Raw genomic sequence first — 19,665 nt, forward strand, 5'->3', positions numbered from 1 at the left:
AATAAATAAATAAAAATCTTTAAAAAAAAAAACAGAAACAAAGAAGCAATAGCAGTTTTTCCAATGGGGGAAATATTTTGAGAGATAGAGAGATAGAGACAGAGAGGGAGAGAGAGAGAGAGAAAGAAACACCAGTCAGGTTCTGCTGACAGAACCTTGGAAAATACTGCCATTGTTTTGGCATAAAAGAAGCCTTATCCTAAGTGTTGGGGATTTCAACAGAAAGTAGTTACTTGACTCAGTTTCACACTTTGTGCTTGTTTCTTATCTCAAAGCTCTTTAAGTAGTCATTGGAAAAATCCAGCTAACTGTCTGTACAACAATTTTTAATACCCTAAATTTCTTTTAAGCGTTCAAAGACAAGGTTGAAGTATTTTCAGAGAAAGTAGACTATAACAGTAACCCATTTTATAAATCTAACATATAACATGCTATTATTTAGTAAATAAAAATACAGTCAGATGAATTATTAGGGTGAAAGATAAGAAGAATCTAGGGAATTGAGATTAACTGAAACCTCAAGTCATGTTTGACTTTTCCCTTATTGCCCATATGCTTTCAGTTTCCAAGATGTAATAATTCTTCATTTGTGATTATCTTTTAACTCCAACCCTTTCCATTTATTTTTATTGCTATCAGCTAAAGGCAGATGTTTAATATCTGACATTAGAATATTAAAATACTGACTCTAGTTTCTCCTCTTCCAATCATTCTTATGCTGCAATATACATGTCTTCTTAAATCATTACTTTTCTGAAACTTCTACTCTTCTCTGAAGCCATTGTTGTTTTTCTACTACCTTTGGAACAGTCTCCACCCTTTTTCACTGGTTATTCAAGGTTCTTTATCATCCAGTTCCAATAAGGCATCTAACTTTTACGTAGCCTTACTACGAATCAATATAAAACAGGATCTCGGGCGCCTGGGTGGCTCAGTTGGTTGAGCGACTGCCTTCGGCTCAGGTCATGATCCTGGAGTCCCGGGATCGAGTCCCACATCGGGCTCCCTGCTCAGCAGGGAGTCTGCTTCTCTCTCTGACCCTCTTCCCTCTCGTGCTTTCTATCTCTCATTCTCTCTCTCTCTCAAATAAATAAATAAAATCTTTAAAAAAAATATAGAACAGGATCTCTTAATTCCGGCATTTTATTTACCACCATCTCTGTACCCTTGCACACATCTTTACTTCTAACCAAAATATCCTACTTCTATCTAAATCTGATCCATCTGTCCAGCCCTAATACAAATCCTTTCTTCTCCATTAGACCAACCCTAATCTTCCTGTTATATGTCCTCCCTGAAATTTTATAGTATTTATTATGCACATAACCCACTTGGTACTTAGTTATAAATTGTCTTATATTGCCAGGTAAATTTTCATGTGTGGAACTCATTTCCCTAGCCATATGATAAGGGTAGGCCATCTTATACTTCTCATCCTGATAGCACCAAATATATAGTATTATACACATTGCTGTTAATTTTTATTTTTTGAATGAGCTTAGGAAAATGCAAGCTAATTTTAAATTCGGTCTTATAGAAAGTAAGATACTAATAAAAACTTAGGTTAATAAGAATGTATTTAATTTGCATTTAGTACAGAATTATGAAGGAGTTTGTGTTTGTTCCTTAACATTTTTGTATACTCCTGATTGCTGAGTGAAATGACTAAATTAAAAGTGATTCTAGATTTTAAGTTTATGCATAATTAATACCTACTATCCAGCATATGTACTCAAAAATAAGTACTCTGGGATCAAATACCTTGACTATTTCCTACCTCTGAGGGGAAAATCCTTTAAGAAAAGTTAGTAAGTCTTGGGGTAACGTAATGCATATTCTAAAAAAAAAATTGTCTAATCCTTCACATGGACCCACAGGCTGTCAGAACTTGGAAAGCCTTCAAGATTTTACTAAATTAGTTCTTCATTGGGTAGCTCTGTCATTTTATTTAATGTGAATTCCCAGATCACACATATTGATCTAAAAATATAAGTTAATGGGGCGCCTGGGTGGCTCGGTTGGTTAAGCAACTGCCTTCGGCTCAGGTCATGATCCTGGAGTCCCGGGATCGAGTCCTGCATCAGGTTCCCTGCTCAGCACGGAGTCTGCTTCTCCCTCTTACCCTCTTCCCTCTCGTGCTCTCTATCTCTCATTCTCTCTCTCAAATAAATAAATAAAATCTTTAAAAAAATATGTAAGTTAAAAAAATACCAAAAAGGAAAAGCTATTCTGTTTTTTAGTACCCACTATTTTAAATTTTGTTTTAAAGAAATATAGTCCTGGGACACGTGGGTGGCTCAGTTGGTTAAGCATCTGCCTTCGGCTCAGGTCATGATCCCAGAGTCCTGGGATCGAGTCCCATATTGGGCTCCTTGCTCAGTGGGGAGCCTGCTTCTCCCTCTGCCTGCCACTTCTCCCTCTGCCTGCCTCTTCTCCCTCTGCCTGCCGCTTCCTCTGCTTGTGCTCACTCTTGCACTCTGACGAATAAAAAAAAAAATCTTTAAAAAATAAAATAAAATAAAGAAATATAGTCCTTTTGTTTAAAGAAATATCAATCTTTGTTCCTAAGATTACTCAGAAACAGTAAAATAAAATCAAACCATTGTTCGATGAAAGTTTGAGATTAGTCTCCATTTCCAAGGTTTTCAATCACTACAAAATAATCTAGAAAAAAGAAAACATCTCTAAATCATACATCTTTATTTTCTAAAAATGTTCTCCTGTAATTCCAAATTTGGATGTAGCTACCATTATTGCATTAATAATTATCTCTAGCTTTGCAAAGACCAGTTAAAAGATTTTGGAACCTATTTCTTCATAAATGAGAGAATATTTGCTTTACTTACCTTCTGGGGTTGTATAAAATAAGAGTATGAAACTGAAAGCACTTACAAATGATAAAATACTACATTAATCCTATTGGCATACATTTATATAAATTGATACCAATTTACATGATGATTATTCAGTTTTTAAGTTATTCCTATCATGGCTACCACAATACCCCGACTAATGTGGGAAACCAAGAATGACTGTAAAAAAGGGCAGTATGTGTTACTACAGACATCCTAAGTAAGATATATTCAATAATTGTTTATGTGCCCACTGAACTAATTTGGTTCTTCTGGGATTGAGAAACAGTTAAAATCTAATGTTATTTAATTTTAAAGTGTAGTTGAAAGTTCATACTTGCACACGACACACTGTCTGTGAAGTTGGAGAGCAGTGAACATGACAATAACGGAGTAGTTTCTTGGTGGGGCTTTAACAAGGCGACGGAACTTGTCTCCATTCATTCTTATTACAGGTCTTTTATTGGTCCATTCCATCAGTTGACTAACCTTTTCTGATAACACCATCTAAAAAAAAAAAAAAGGAAGGAACGTGGTGTTAATGCTCTCAGCATGGCATTTGAAGTTCCTTTAAACTAGGCAACTTACCTAAAACCAAGACTAACATGCAGAGGTACACAGAAAATGTGAGAAACCTAGAAATAAAATCTGATAATTGGGCCTGATAATGATAATTATTCTTAAAATTCTATTATTCCATGATGAGATTTAATCAGATACTGCCCTGTTGATGTGAATTACTTATTTATACTAACAAATAAAATATAAAATCATAAAACTTTTCATTTGCCAAAGATTCCAAAGAACGTTGAGTTAAACCAGTTAGTTTTGTACACGATTTTGCTTCTCAAAACCAAAACAAAATAAAAACAAAACATACCTATAAAGAAACTGGAGTAGTTAAAACAATCTTGAAAACAAAGAATAAAATGGGAGGATCACTCTACCTGATTTTAAGGTTTACTATATAGCTATAATAAGCAAGGCAGAGTGGTACTGATGACAGAACAGACTCAGATCAATGGCACAGAAACAGACCTACATTAAGTATAGCCAACTGATTTTTCACAAAGGTGAAAAACTCAGTAAAGCAAGGCTAGGTTTTCAACAAATAGTGCTGGAGCAACGGGACATCCATAGTCAAAAATAGGAATCTTGAACTAAACTTCACACTTTATACAAAAATTAACTCAAACTGGATCACATAAACATAAAAATGAAAACTATGAAAATTTTAGAAAAAAAAAAGAAAAAAGGGGCACCTGGCTCGCTCAGTCAGTGGAACATGTTACTCTTGATCTTGGGGTTGTGAGTTCAAGCCCCACACTGGGCATACAGCTTACTTAAAAAAATTTTTGTTTAGGAAAAAGATTAAGAGAGAACATTTAGGATCCTGGGGTAGGGAAAGAGTTCTTAGACCTGAAGCCAAAAAGCATGACTCATAAAAAAGAAAATAAAAAGATAAACTCACCAAAATTAAATTTTTTTCTCTAGGAAAGAGCATCTTAAGAGGAGGAAAAGACAGGGCGCCTGGGTGGCTCAGTTGGTTAAGCGACTGCCTTCGGCTCAGGTCATGATCCTGGAGTCCCTGGATCGAGTCCTGCATCGGACTCCCTGCTCGGCGGGGAGTCTGCTTCTCCCTCTGACCCTCCCCCCATCTCATGTGCTTTCTCTCTCATTCTGTCTCTCAAATAAATAAATAAAATCTTAAAAAAAGAGGAAAAGAAAAGCTAGAGTGGGAGAAAATATTTTCAAACCACATATCCGACAAAAGATTAGTAGTTATACTTTCAAAAACTATCAAAACTCAGGATGCCTGGGTGGTTCAGTTGGTTAGGCATCTGACTTTTGATTTCAGCTCAAGTCATGATCTCACAGTCATGGGATCGAGCCCCATGTTGGGCTCTGTGCTCAGTGGGGAGTCTGCTTGAGATTCTCTCCCTCTTCCTCTGTCCCTGTTCATATGCACGTGCTTGCTCTCTCTAAATAAATAAGTAAATAAAATCTTTAAAAAAAGATTTTATTTGAGAGAGAGAGAATGAGAGCAAGAGAGAGAGAAAGCACGGGGGGGGGAGGGTCAGAGGGAGAAGCAGACTCTCTGCTGAGCAGGGAGCCCAATATGGGACTCGATCCTGGGACTCCAGGATCGTGACCTGAGCCAAAGGCAGTCGCTTAACCAACTGAGCCACCCGGGCGCCCATAAGTAAATAAAATCTTAAAAAAAAAAAGAAATGGAACTTGTTTTTCCAGGAAGGGAACAGTAACATCGATTCTAAAAATGCATGATTTACCTTTAAAGCATGGCTGAATTCAGCCAATACTGAAAAAAAAATATTTCCTGAGTATACCTATGAACAACATAGAAAGAATGCACAAAAATTAGTTTTGTGGCAGATTCAAAATAATTCTGGTAAGAGCCATAAAATAAATATGTCACAAATGGAAAACCAAATATACACTCTAAGCCCATAGAGAAATATATACACTCTCAAAAGATTAGTATAACAAATAATTAACAAGATTTGTGGAACAATGATACTGAGGAAACAGATCACTCTAAACCAGGGTTTTACAACAGTGGCAATACTGACATCTTGAGCCAGATAATTCTTTGTTGTCTGGAGGTGTCCTGCACATTGTAGGATGCTGAGTGGCACCCCTGATCTTCATGCACCAGATGCCAGTAGTACCCCTACCTTCAGCTGCCACAACCAAAAATGTCTCCAGACATTGCCAGATAACCCCTGGGAGCAAAATTCCCCTCCTCCCTCATTGAGAACCACTGTTTAAACTGAAAAGAATTTTCACAGTATGATTTAAGTTTTTATCATCTTATTATGTATCTAATTTTTTAATTCATTACTGATCAGAACACAATATAAAAGAAGAATGTGGTGATAAAGTAAACCAAAACTTTCCAGAGCAAGCCCTCAGCATAATGGGTAATAAACTTTCTAGACCAGTGTTTCTCCAAGTGTGGTTGGTATAAAGGAGCTTGTTAGATGTTAAGACTTCCAGGTTTTGGGCGCCTGGGTGGCTCAGTTGGTTAAGTGACTGCCTTCGGCTCAGGTCATGATTCTGGAGTCCCGGGATCGAGTCCCACATCGGGCTCCCTGCTCAGCAGGGAGTCTGCTTCTCCCTCTGGCCCTCTCCCCTCTCATGCTCTCTCTCTATCTCATTCTCTCTCTCAAATAAATAAAAAATCTTTAAAAAAAAACTTATAAAAAAAAAGACTGCCAGGTTTCATCCTCTAGTAAATTTGATTCAGTAGGTCTACAGTAAGTTCCGAGAATATGAAATTTTAAGAGGTAACCCAAGTGATTCTTTATATACACTGAAGTTTCAGAACTACTGCTATACATTCTCATTCTTATGGGTACAGACTACATGTTATATAAATATGTGTAACACAGGGAAATTAAATAAACATTAAGCTATTCAAATGATAAATAAGAGGGAAAAATATTTCATTCCTAATAATAAACCACTACTTGATCTTCCTGGAATGACTGAGGAATGTGACATATTTTAGATAACTCAAATATAACATCTTAATAATTGAGACACTTTTAAAAAATTCCAGTAGAGTTAATATACAGTGCTATATTAGTTTCAGGTGTACAATATACTGATTCAACAATTTTTGGGGGGGGGGGATTCAACAATTCTATACATTACTCAGTGCTCAGCAAATTAAGTGTACTCTTAATCCGCTTCACTTATTTCACCCATCCCCCCATCCACCTCCCCTTTGGTAACCACCTGTTTATTCTCTATAGTTAAGAGTCTGCTTTTTGGTTTACCTTTTTTTCCTTTGTTTGTTGTGCTTATTAAATTCCACATATGAATGAAATCATATGGTATTTGCCTTTCTCCAACTTACTTCACATAGCATTATACTCTCTAGTTCCATCCAAGTTGTTGCAAATGGCAAGAGTTCATTCTTTTTTATGGCTGAATAATATTCTATTGTATGTATATAAATATCCATATTTATCCATTCATCTATCAATAGACACTTGGGATGCTCCCATAATTTGGCTATTGTAAATAATGCTGTGATAAACATAGGGGTGCATATATCCTTCTGAATTAGTGTTTTTGTATTCTTTGTGTAAATACCCAGTAGTGCAATTACTGGATCATATGGTAATTCTATTTTTAATTTTTTGAGGAACCACCATACTGCCACAGTGGCTGCACCAGTCTGCATTTCCATCAACAGTGCACAAGGGTTCCTTTTTTCCCACATCCTCACCAACACCTTTTGTTTCTTGTGTTTTTCATTTTAGCCATTCTGACAGGTGTGAGGTGACATCTCATTGATGCTTTGATATGCATTTCCCTGAGGATCAGTGATACTGAGCATCTTTCCATGGAGAGATGTCTACTTTTAATTGGATTATTTGTGTTTTTCTGGTGTTGAGTTATAGAAATTCTTTATATATTCTGGATACTAACCCTTTATTGGATATATAATTTGCAAATAATCTTCTCCCACTCCATAGGTTGCCTTTAGTTTGCTGATTGTTTCCTTCGCTGGGCAGAAGCTTTTTATCTTAATGAATTCTGAATAGTTTATTTTTGCTTTTGTTTCCCTTGCCTCAGGAGACGTATCTAGAAAAATGTTGCCAAATGTCAGACACATTTTCTAGACATATCTAGGAAAAAAGGCCAATGTCAGAGACTTTACTGTCTGTGTTCTTCTAGGGTTTAATAGTTTCAGGTCTTACATTTAGGTCCTTAATCCATTTTGAGTTTATTTTTGTATGCTATGTAAGAATATGGTCTAGTTTTTCCAACACCATTTATTGAAGAAACTGTCTTTTTCCCCTTGCACATTCTTGCATCCTTTGTCGAAGATTAATTGACCATATAATTGTGGGTTTGTTTCTGGGGTTCCTATACTGTTCCAATGATCAATGTGTCTATTTTTGTGCCAGTGCCATACTGTTTTGATTATTATAGCTTTGCAGTACAACTCGAAGCCTGGAACTGTGATACCTCCAGCTTTATTTTTCTTTTTCAAGATTGCTTTTTCTATTCAGGGTCTTTTGTGGCTCCATACAAATTTTAAGATTGTTTATTCTAGTTCTGTGTTAAATGCTGTTGGTACTTAGATGGGGATTACATTAGATTGCTTTGGGTAGCATGGACATTTTAACATTATTTGTTCTTTCAATCCATGAGCATGGAATATCTTTCCATCTGTTTGTGTCATCTCCAATCTCATTCATCAATGTTTTATAGTTATTTAGAGTACAGGTCCTAGCCACTTCTTTCACTAGTCCTCTGTCTTCTCTAGTATATGGTTTTATAAAGGAATTTCTCTTTTCTTCACATTTGAGTTGAAAGCTTTCCTGATTGGAGTAAATCTCTAGTACTGAAGAATCTTCTTCCTTAGGGTGCCTTTCATTCTTTGTCAGGAGCCCATTGTCTGAGTACTGAAAGCTATGGCTCAGAAATAAAAATTTTGTTTTTCTACAGCATCTTCACTAAGTCACACTATGCACTCCCCAGATATCCCTTTATCTTCCAAAGACATAACCTTCAAAAGTAAAGGATTAAAATGTTGCCCATAGCCTTTGCGTCCTTCTATTTAGTACTTTAAAGTTAAGAACCACAAAGGACTACAGTAGAGAAAAGTAAGAGGTTTATCAAATGAATTATTCAGCAACTAAAAAAAGCAATTGATTTGGAAACAACTCCTATTGCAAATACTTTTTCCACTAACGGCTTTACTAAACATTGATGAAAATATATCCATCCAGTTTTTAATTTGCATTAGATATATTAATTCAAAACAAAATATAGGCTTGCTATGGAAAAACATTAAATGCATAAGGAAGGACTTTTATAATCAATTTCCCCCCTTTCCGGACTACATTATTTATTTTCGACTCAAATAAAACAAAACAAAAAAAGCAATATTATTCACAATTAAAATACTTACCAGCAAAGTAAGCTTGAACTCTGTGCTCTTGAAACATTTTAATTAGTATGACCACAAAATAATCCCAACAGGAAGCCAATTAATATCTCTAATCTTGTTAGCAATAATCAAGTATGATGAACATTTTAGGCCTATAAAGGATTAAGAGGGCCAAGAAAAGGCAGTGACACAATAGTTTAATTTCACTCTACCTGCTTGCATAATATTTATCTAAATTAGCTCTAGTAAACTAGATTAAGTCTTAACAACTACAAATTCTCCTACTGCCCCTGAATATCTCTCATGAAAAATAGCATACAGGAATCCATTATCATTTAAAGCGAAAATCTGATCCTGCCATTAAGATTTCTTATGAATTTCAGAAGTAATAAAGCTAAACATCACCAGTATGAATTCCTCTGAAATGCACCTCCTTCCCCTTTCCCCAAACTTATTTGACTGTATCTGTGTTCTACACCATCAGGGTTTATTTATAAAAATTCTTGGTATTTTTAGCTTCCTTAATCATCCACTAGTTTTCAGACATTAGTAAAATAAGAGTCCTGGTTAAGCAATACCATTTCCAACTCCATTCTTAAATTAAGAGTGACACTGAACAGGTCTGGAAACATATCTGGCAGATACCGACTGAAGGAGACAGAGAGCAGAGAAGAGAGCATTTTTAATCCTTAAATGTTATCTGCTCCATTCTCAGTGTACCTACTTTCTGGACAGGGATAAAATACACTCTCTCCCCTCTCCTTGATGTTTTAGTTTTAGGGGGTACCTCATTTGTTTTGCAACTGTTCCTGGGCCTTTGATTCTTAGTAATAAGGTATTTTCTAAAGAATCACAGAGACTTTTTTGTACATGTGACAATTTCATTTGTCAGTTTTCAAAGCAATGTCAGAAAATGTAGAAGTTTTTCCAACAATAACCTGCCTTGTCAAAATATGCAGTAATTCTACTTTCTGAATATCCATAAAAACATCACAAAAAGATCAACCAAAAAATACTTTACTACCACAGAGGAACACAATCTTATCTTCTAATATTCATCTAATGTCTTCTACATGCAAGGGGTGGCATTAGACACTTTACAGTCCTCATTTAATTTTCACAATATGCAAACAGGCATTTTTGCATTCTACTGATAAAATGAAACTCAGCAACTGGCTAAGGATCATTAGGGTTGCATTAACATATATGCTCTTTAAAATTTTACAAAATTTTTTTGAAAACTGAGAAAGGGGTGGAAATCTATCATCCTAGCATTATTATGATCATTTTTATTAGGTTTCAGTATTCTATGTGCACTCACTGTTTTCCATATTTCATTTTATTTCTCTATTACAGATTCCCAGAAGTAGACCAAGATATATAGATCATTTTATCAAAGGCCCTGTTTTTTCATTTTTATCATGCTGCCTTCCTAAAACGACACCAGATGCAAGGACAAACAACTTCCCTTCTACCACAGGGGATATAATTCATCATAAAAATAAAACAAGTCATTGCAAAAGAAGTCTTTGTGACCTAGCAAAGAGCTTTGGGTTTGGAGTTGGACCAGGGGCAGAATCCCAGCTGTCTCTAGAGCTGTCTTCTTTGGGCAAGCCCCCAATAATCCCTCTTGTTCAACATCAGTCCCCTCTTCCCTCATCTTTCTTAAGGGGTTAATACTCTGCAGGGTTATTGTGAGGATTATAGATAATACATATAAACCATTGTTCCTGGCATGTAGAAGGTATTGAATAAATATTAGAGAATAAGTCAATGTTCCCGAGAAAACACTATTATAGATATAAATAATCAGGTAAGTAGAATAGCATTACATTTAACAATAGACAACCAGGAGGAACTGGAGTGATTTTTAATTATATTATTTTAAGAATAGTGTCTTTTTAATTTTTTTTATTTATTTGTCAGAGAGAGAGAGAGAGAGAGAGAGAGAGAGAGAGCGCACAAGCGGAGGCGGGGGGAGAGGGAGAGGGAGAAGCAGGCTTCCCGCTGAGCAGGGAGCCTGATGCGAGACTAGATCCCAGGACCCTGAGATCATGACCTGAGCTGAAGGCAGACACTTAACCAACTGAGCCACCCAAGCATCTCGAAAAGTGTCTTTTTAAAAGGAATACTTAAAGATTATAAGCCCAGGCATCAACCTATTTAGAGCCACATCTACTATGGTGGATAGACCTGGGATTTAAAAAAAAAAAAAGTTTTCTGGCGCCTTCGGGTTCACAGTAATCTTTTTTTTAAAGATTTATTTTTTTTTTTAAAGATTTTATTTATTTGAGAGAAAGAGTGAGTGAAAGAGAGAGCAGGAGCTGGGGTAAGGTACAGAGGGGAGCGGAGAAGCAGGCTCTCCTGCTGAGCAGGGAGCAGGACGTGGTGTTTGATCCCAGGACCCTGGGATCATGACCGGAGCCAAAGGCAGACGCTCAACTGACTGGGCAACCCAGGTGCCCCTTAAAGATTTATTTTTATTTGAGAAAGAGAGAATGTGCGTGCAAGCAGGGTGGGGGAATGGGGAAGAAGCAGAGGGGGTGGGAGAGAGAGGATCCTGAAACAGACTCCCTGCTGAGAGGAAGCCTGAAGCAGTGTTTGATCCCAGGACCCTGACATCATGACCTGAGCCTAAACCAAGAGTTGGACGTTTAACTGGCTGAGCAACCTAGGTGGCTCACAGCAATCCTTTTTAAACAGCCTAAAACATCCACAGTTACAGAGGAAAGGGATAAAAACTAAGCCATGTTTACCATCCTATATTAATTCCTTGTTTACTGATGAGAAAATCCCATTTTAGGTTCTGAAACCTAAACAAACTGCAAGTGAAAGAACAGATTCCTGACCCTACATTCACACATTTATTTAATTAATTTCATGTTTATCAAGGACCTTTTTGACACTGCTAGGTGCCAGGAAAACAAAAATGAATTTAAAGGTACCTGTATTTTAAAAAAAGTATATTCAAGGGGCACCTGGGTGGCTCAGTCGTTAAGCATCTGCCTTCAGCTCAGGTCATGATCTCAGGGTCCTGAGATCGAGCCCTGCATCGGGCTCCCTGCTCAGCGGGGAGCCTGCTTTTCCCTCTCCCACTCCCCCTGCTGGTGTTCCCTCTCTCACTGTGTCTCTGTCAAATAAATAAAATCTTAAAAAAAAAAAGTATATTCAAGATACTCACAGTCTAATGGGGAAGACTGATAAATGAACAATGATAGTATTATGTGCTGAATTCCTCTCAGTTCACCCGGGGGACGAGGAAAAGCTTGGTTGAGGAAGAAGATGATGTTTGAGCTAAGACTTGAAGAGTAGGAATCCTCAGGGGTGCCTGGGTGGCTCAGCCAGTTAAGCGTCTGCCTTCATTTGAGGTCATGATCTCAGGGCCCCGGGATTGAGCCCCTTGTCAGGCTCCCTGCTCAGCGGAGAGTCTGCTTCTCCCTTCTCTCTCCCTCTGCCTCTCCCCCTGCTCGTGCTCCCTCTCTCTCAAATAAATAAATAAATAAAATCTTAAAAAGAGTAGGAATCCTCAGGTGAATGAGAGGGTGGGGTGAGAGAGAAGGAAAATACTCCAGCAGAAGTCCCACAAAATACAGACACTTGCAAGAGAATATAGAAAGATCAAGGAAGGCAGGTAATTCAGTATGACTCCTATTGGAAGGAGCTTGGACTGAGATAAGCCTGGAAGAAGCAGACAAGGGTCAGGCTACAGAAGCCCTTTTATACTTTGCAAAATAGGTTAAAAGGTTTTCAGATTTTCATGTTAGCATCTCTGGCAATACTATGAAGGATGGGTTCAAGGAAGACCAGTTAGGCAGTATTGCAATAGATCTCTAAGAGCAATAAGGGTCTGAAAAGTGGGCATCATAGGAAAGGAGTTGGAATCTGATTTCTTTTTAAACTATTTTATTGAGAAAAAATTTACATAACATAAAATCCACCATGTTAATCATTTTAAAGCATATAATTTATTGCTGATTCCTTTTTAAAATAATCTATCTCCTGCTAGGCCCTTCTGCTTCTACTCCAGTGAAAGATTAAATAAATATAATTAAACTGGACAAAACAGCAGTTTTAAAAAATCTTCACTTTTCTTATTTATAAAAAGTGGTTACTGTAGGGTATTAAAGAGGGCACGTTCTGCATGGAGCACTGGGTGTTATACACAAACAATGAATCATGGATCACTACATCAAAAACTAATGATGTAATGTATGGTGATTAACATAACAATAAAAAATTTAAAGAAAAAAAGTGGTTACTGTAGAAATTCAGACAATACCAGTACATAAGGTAAAAAGTGAAAGTGTTACCCTAATGAACAATCCCAACTACCCAGAGAAAGCCACTCTTAAGATTGTTGTGTATCCTTACAAAAATTGCTCTATACATACATATGCACTTATATATGGGTGGTTTTGTGTTTTTGCATAAAAGGCATCTAAAATATAAAGTATTGCTCTATATCTTGTTATTCATGTAAAAACGTCTTGGAATCCTCTGTTTGCTATAACTTTGAAAACTATATGTTTTTATTTTATTTTCTGCCAACCTAACAAGGAACTCATCTTAATTTGCTGGCTTATTTTTTTCTTATCAAATAGTTCAAATATTCAGAAACAGAAAAGATAGGTTCCTTTAAATTCAGCTCAAGTTGACAAGCATCTGAAATATCTAAATGGTATTTTTAACGTGCGTGTACAGGTGTTGTGTACTAGAAGAAGCACAAAATGTACAGGAACTAGCATAAGACTGACTGACCTAGAATTTTAGTCCTTGTTCAACAAGTAACTGTGTAAGCTTAGGTCTCAGTTTTCTTCATCCATAAAATCAGGGAGCATAAATAATATAAATAATTGTGAGTAATCCTGAAAGCTCTAAGAGCATACGGCTCTAAGTCATAAATGTTTCAAAACACAATGTTAAAATTTCTTTGCTTGGATTGCTTAATGGTAAGGAAAGAATATTGTATCTCCTCTACTTGCCACAGTCAGTAAATTCCACAAAGAGAGAATCTTTGTTTTGTTCACTTATGCATACCAAGCTTCTACAACAGTACTTGGCATGTTTGATATTTGTAAATGATTGAAAATGGTTTAAGAGCTTCCATCCCAGCAAATTGCTTTGAATCAATTATTTGGACAATGTCATAAACCTGGCATAGTTTAGCTTTTCAGTTTAATTCTCACATTCCTGAAGCGAAAATGCTACAAATGTATAGCTCTCAGACGTCTATAGAGGAGTTACAACTACTGACAGCAGAAAGATTCAAGAAATTCTACCCCTGGACCTAGAGTCAAACTTCCCCTACCACCTGATGGGGCCCATACTCAAAGTAGTGTCAAAACTCTCAGCTATGTACACGCACAGGCCTAGAGAAGCCAGGTTGTCATCTACCCCACCCCTCTCAGGCTCTACATCCCTAGAAGACAAGGAGTTACAGTTTCTTCTCTCGCGAACCTCCTAACTCTTAAAAATGGTGAAACTGGAGCCACCAAAAGACACAGAACCGATGGGGAAAGGGGATGGCAAGGAGTACAGACCCTCTCAAACCCCATTCTTTGGGAAAATCCCGTGTTGCTGCAAACAGCGTCCTCACCTCCTTCTTTCTTTGGGCAGAGACTGAGGGAACCCCGTAACTGAGCAGCAGCGCCACCGCCATGTTCGCGGAAACACACCAAAGCCACCAACGTGCTGCCATGTTCGCTTCTCTCTCTCTCGGAGAAGCCAAACTTTCCTCGGGCTGGGTCTGAGCGCGGGGCGTGAGAACAGACAAACCAGCCCCCTGTCCCGCCTCATTGGTCCAGCTCAGGCCTTCTGGGCGACCCTTCACATTACGTCACGACGCTCTACCGCTAGTTGCACGCTGAAAGACGGTTCACTTCTCATTGGTCTCCGTTAGCCAATAAAAAAAGGATAATCTGGTGGTTTTTCATTGGTCCGCTAAGGATGATTAACTGCCCCTTTCATTTACGCAAAGATGAGGCGTGTAATGCGTTTGCACAGGCGCATGCGTAGTTGTGAAGCGTTGCGTTTTTTTTTTTTTCCCCTAGTCCAAAATGGCTTCAGGTTGTTAAAATGGAATATTTTCCCCATTCGTTTAGAAGTACCTTGTAATCCGCCTCGTTTGTGTAATATTCTAGAAAATTCGGACCTAGCCACGTGATTGTTAGCTATCTTATTCCCTCATTCTGCCTCTAAAGTTTTTCAAATCAAGATGAATAAAGTAAAAGCAGGAAAACAGTTACAGACTTAATAGCACTGAAGACTTTTTAAAAAGTAAATGAGCTAGAGCTTGTTGAATACCTTCTGTGTCCCAGGAACTGTGCCATGTGCGATGCACAGAGCGGACATCAAAAGTGATTTTTTAAAGTTTTTTTATGACATTTTTAAAGTTAAACTTATTAATTTATTACTTTAAGACAAGGACTTAAATTTCTGGTTATAGACAGCAAATACCGACTTTTTATTATTTTGTTTGGAGGATGAGCATGAAGCTAAGGTTGTAAGGAAGCATTTCTGTCTTTTTAGTTTTTGTGTCATAGTCCATATTCATTAAACCTCAATTCCCCTATGTAAAACATAATAAAAATCCTACATAGCTGAAGAAGTTTCCATTTATTTGGTCCAGTTTTATCATAGTGGGTTGTAAAACTGGGATAATTTAGAGAAGAATAATATACTCAAGAGGAAAAACACCAACAAAATAAAATCAGTTGTCTATAATTGGATTTATTTCCATGGTGTGAAACATCATATGACTACTCTTTTAGGCCTTGCTGGGAAACACATGCACACACATGCACAGAGAAAAAGAATTTCATTATGTTGGAGAGATAAGGATATGTGTATGGAAGGGAAAATAGCTGGTTCTGAAGTGAAAATATGTGATCTGGAGATATGAAAAACATTTTAAGACATTTACAGACACTCATAATAATAATACAAAATAAAAGTATATGGAGACATGCTGTTTGATTCTATTTATATGACATTCTGGAAAAGACAAAGTCAAAGGGACAGAGAATAGATCAGTGGCTATCTGGGGCTGGATGTGGGGAGAGAGGAGCCACATAAAGGAAATTTTTGTGGTGATGTAACTGTTATGTCCTTTATTGTCCTAGGCACTTGTCAAAACTCACAGACTGGTACACCAAAAAAGAATGAATTTTACTGCATGTAAATTGAGTGAATAAAAATTAAGGTAAATTTTTAAAGAACACAGAAATCTCACCTATCATATTGGCAAAAAATTCAATACATGCCATCATCAAGGCTGTGGGGAAACATGCACCCTTATACAATGCTGGTGGAAATGCAAAATGGCATATCTACGGAGGTTAAGCTGAAAATATCCAGCAAAACTACATAAGCATTTATCCTCTGATCTAGCAATCCCACTTCTAGGAATCTAATCCAAAAAATAAGAATATATGTGCACAAAATTATTCATTTTAGCACTATTTATAATTGAAATATTCTCAAAAATACCCAAATGTTCAAATACAGGAGACTGATTGAATATACTATGGTACATTGTTGGTTTACAAACTGGACACTGTATATGCAGGGCAAGGAGAGACCAAGGAGAGACTGAGGCAGACCATTCTAAGTTGATAGTTTTTCTAAATTTTTATTTATTTTTTACTTTTAAAGATTTTATTTATTTATTTGTGTGAGAGAGCGCATGCATGAGCATGAGCGGAGTAGGGGCAGAGGGAGAGGGAGAGGGAGAGGGAGAAGCAGGTTCCCCACTGAGTGCGGAGTCTGACCTGGGGCTCAATCCCAGGACCCCGAGATCATGACCTGAGCCAAAGTCAGATGCTTAACAGACTAAACCACCCAGGAGCCCCTAAAATTTTTATTTTTTTTCTTGAAGTATAGTTGACATACAATGTTACATTAGTTTCAAGCGTACGACATAGTGATTTTACAATTCTATACATTATGCACTGCTCACCACAATGAGTGTAATCACCATACCACATTATAAAAATATTATTGACTAAATTCCCTGTGCTGTCCTTATCTCCATGACTTATTTATTTTACAACTGGAAAGTTGTACCTCTTAATCCACTCCACCTATTTCACCCATCCTCCCTCCCTCTGGCAACCACCAGCTTGTATTTATGAGCCTGTTTCTGTTTTTTATTTGTTAATTTATTTTGTTTTTTTTTTTAGATTCCACATATAAGTGAAATCATATGGTATTTGTCTTTCTCTATCTGACTTCTTTTACTTAGTATATACCCTCTAGGCCCATCCATGTTGTCACAAGTATCAAGACTTCATTCTTTTTATGGCTAAGTGATATTCCACTGTGTATAACACACTTTACCCATTTATCTATCTATGGACACTTAGGTTGTGTTTTTAATAAACAAGGGAACTCATGAGGCTTGTCTTGGGGAGCTGCAAAATGACTAGAGATTCCCACCTGCCCACCAGAATCTCAAAAGTTTATATAGAGGCCTTAACTGGATTCAGTCATGTATGCTGTCCAGGTGGTCTCAATAATAACTTACTTTCCCAAGGCTATGTGGTTGGAATAGCTCCCACTTGGGAAAAGTAGGAAGAATGTACATTCCCAGAATGGGGTTTGGGTGAGGAGTATATGATTGCCTGGATCCAGCTGGCAGGTCAACTGGCAGTCGAGTCCTCTTTATTACCTCCTCCAACATACGTAAATACCATGGAGTATTTCACAGCTATAAAAAAAAAAGGAATGAGGAAGAGTTGTGTAAATGATATGGGTTTTTAAGATCGATTTTTCAGTGAAAAAAAAACAAAGTACAAAAGAATATACATATTATGCTACATTTGTGTAAAACAGAAGAGGAATTAGGAAAATATACACATATTTGCCCATTTTATGTATGTTGGAGGAGGTAATAAAGAGGACTTGACTGCCAGTTGACCTGCAAAAGGAAACATAGAAAAAGTTAAACCAAAAACTAACAAAGTTGGTTATCTACAGGAGGTGGAGGAAATGGAGTGGAACAGTTATGGGAGGGAATGACACTTCTCTAAGTATACAAGTTTTTATAGTTTTTACTTTTTTTTTTAAGATTTTATTTATTTATTTGAGAGAGAGAGAATGAGAGATAGAGAGCACGAGAGGGAAGTGGGTCAGAGGGAGAAGATGTGGGACTCGATCCCGGGACTCCAGGGTCATGACCCGAGCCGAAGGCAGTCGCTCAACCAACTGAGCCACCCAGGTGCCCTAGTTTTTACTTTTGTAATGATGTAAACATTTCTAAAATAATCCAAATATAAAACCAAATCATTTGGTTTTTCAAGATGAAAAAATTCTAAAGATGAATAAGATGAATAGTGGTGATGATTGTACAAAAATGTAGATGTACTTAATGCTACTAAATTGTACACTTAATAATTATTAATGGTAAATACTATGTTATGTACAATTTTTAAAATAAATTAGAGGGGTACCTGGCTGGCTTAGTTGGTAGAGCATGCAACTTTTGATCTCAGGGTTGTGAGTTTGAGCCCCACATTGGGTATAGAGCTTAGTTAAAAAAATAAATAGATAAAAATTTGAAGGGAATCCTACTGATCACATCTGGGACTCTTGATTACTAAAATAAATCATGATAGTAATGGATTATAACTACTGAATCCACAAATCCATATTGATAATGAACAAATAAATTGGAGAGGGAATAAAATTCCTCCCTACAGTAGAACACCCACTATTATATATAGAAGGAATGATAGAATTAGAAAATCACCATATGAAACTTTCATACTAATAATTAATTTGGGCAAAAATCATCAATGGATACAAAAACTAGTGGGTGAAATTTTGATGAAGAACAGGATGTTCACATAAGTCGATGTACTTTTCACGTTACTTATTTTATTACAAAGGGAAAAAAACAGTAACTTTAGGAACTTGGAAGCCACTCTTTGGATCAAAGGATTAAAGTTGCAATAATGAGACAATAATTGGACATTGTGTGCTTCCTGACAAGATACCCTAAAAAGACACATCTGTTATGTAGTGTTCTTGCCAGAAGTGCATAAACTGAATTTAATTATGAGAAAATATCAAGCACACACAATTTGTGGGAATTTTTATAAAATAACTAGCCTATACTCTTCAGGCTGTGATCCTATGTTGTGGCCTATACTCTTCAAAAATGTTACAGAACACAGACCGGTGGAGTCAGAAGGTCCATTACCCGTTCTTCCACTTACACTCATCACGTATTTACCCACATATTACGAAGTTTTTTGCTATTCTTGCAACTTTTCTCTAAATTTGAAATCATTTCAGGGGCGCCTGAGTGGCTCAGTTGGTTAAGCGACTGCCTTCGGCTCAGGTCATGATCCTGGAGTCCCAGGATCGAGTCCCGCGCCGGGCTCCCTGCTCGGCAGGTAGTCTGCTTCTCCCTCTGACCCTCCCCCCGCCTCACGTGATTTCTCTCTCTCTCATTCTCTCTCTCTCAAAAATAAATAAGTAAAAAAAATCTTTAAAAAAATAAATTTGAAATCATTTCAAAATTAAAAGTTAAACAAATTAGTATACAGTAATAGGAGACAAAAATTAGAGAAGTGAAGGAAGTTCACGGGGCTCAAAAGAACCTGCAAGCCTCTGAAACACCAACTTGAAGCTAGTGCCTTTGATGATTCAGTCTACGATCAGTGTATCAGCTCTCTCCTGTAGAGCCCTAAACCTGGCTCCAAGGCGCGGGTGGGATGGGGAGAGTTTCTCTCATTCTTCACTAAATACCAGCACACCCCATTTACAAAGCGTGAAACTACATTTCCCAAAAAGCCTTTATCTTTCCTGTCCCTAAAGAGAATTACAATTTCTATGGGGTGGTTTTTTTACAGGTCTCGCGAGATTTCATTAATTCTC

General features: G+C 37.1%; 1 protein-coding gene across 2 annotated transcripts in view; it reads right to left on the reverse strand.

Annotated features, from left to right (window-relative positions):
- Positions 1 to 14,543, reverse strand: part of MAGT1 (magnesium transporter 1) — a 50,357-nt gene extending 35,814 nt beyond the window's left edge. The window contains exons 1-3 of one of the 2 annotated variants that reach the window (XM_025882786.2): positions 14,381 to 14,514; positions 8,806 to 8,936; positions 3,190 to 3,359 (exon numbers count right to left, since the gene is read on the reverse strand). In XM_025882786.2, coding sequence (XP_025738571.1) covers positions 3,190 to 3,359 — 170 coding nt within the window. In that variant the 5' untranslated portion in view covers positions 8,806 to 8,936; positions 14,381 to 14,514. Of the gene's footprint in view, positions 1 to 3,189; positions 3,360 to 8,805; positions 8,937 to 14,380 lie in introns of both variants that reach the window. The other variant, XM_025882642.2, reaches the window with a different exon arrangement.
- Positions 14,544 to 19,665: the final 5,122 nt, after the last annotated feature.

This window comes from Callorhinus ursinus, unplaced genomic scaffold (genome assembly GCF_003265705.2).
Source record: "Callorhinus ursinus isolate GAN/ISIS: 27379988/994484 unplaced genomic scaffold, GSC_fseal_2.0 scaffold40, whole genome shotgun sequence".
Taxonomy (NCBI): Eukaryota; Metazoa; Chordata; class Mammalia; order Carnivora; family Otariidae; genus Callorhinus; species Callorhinus ursinus.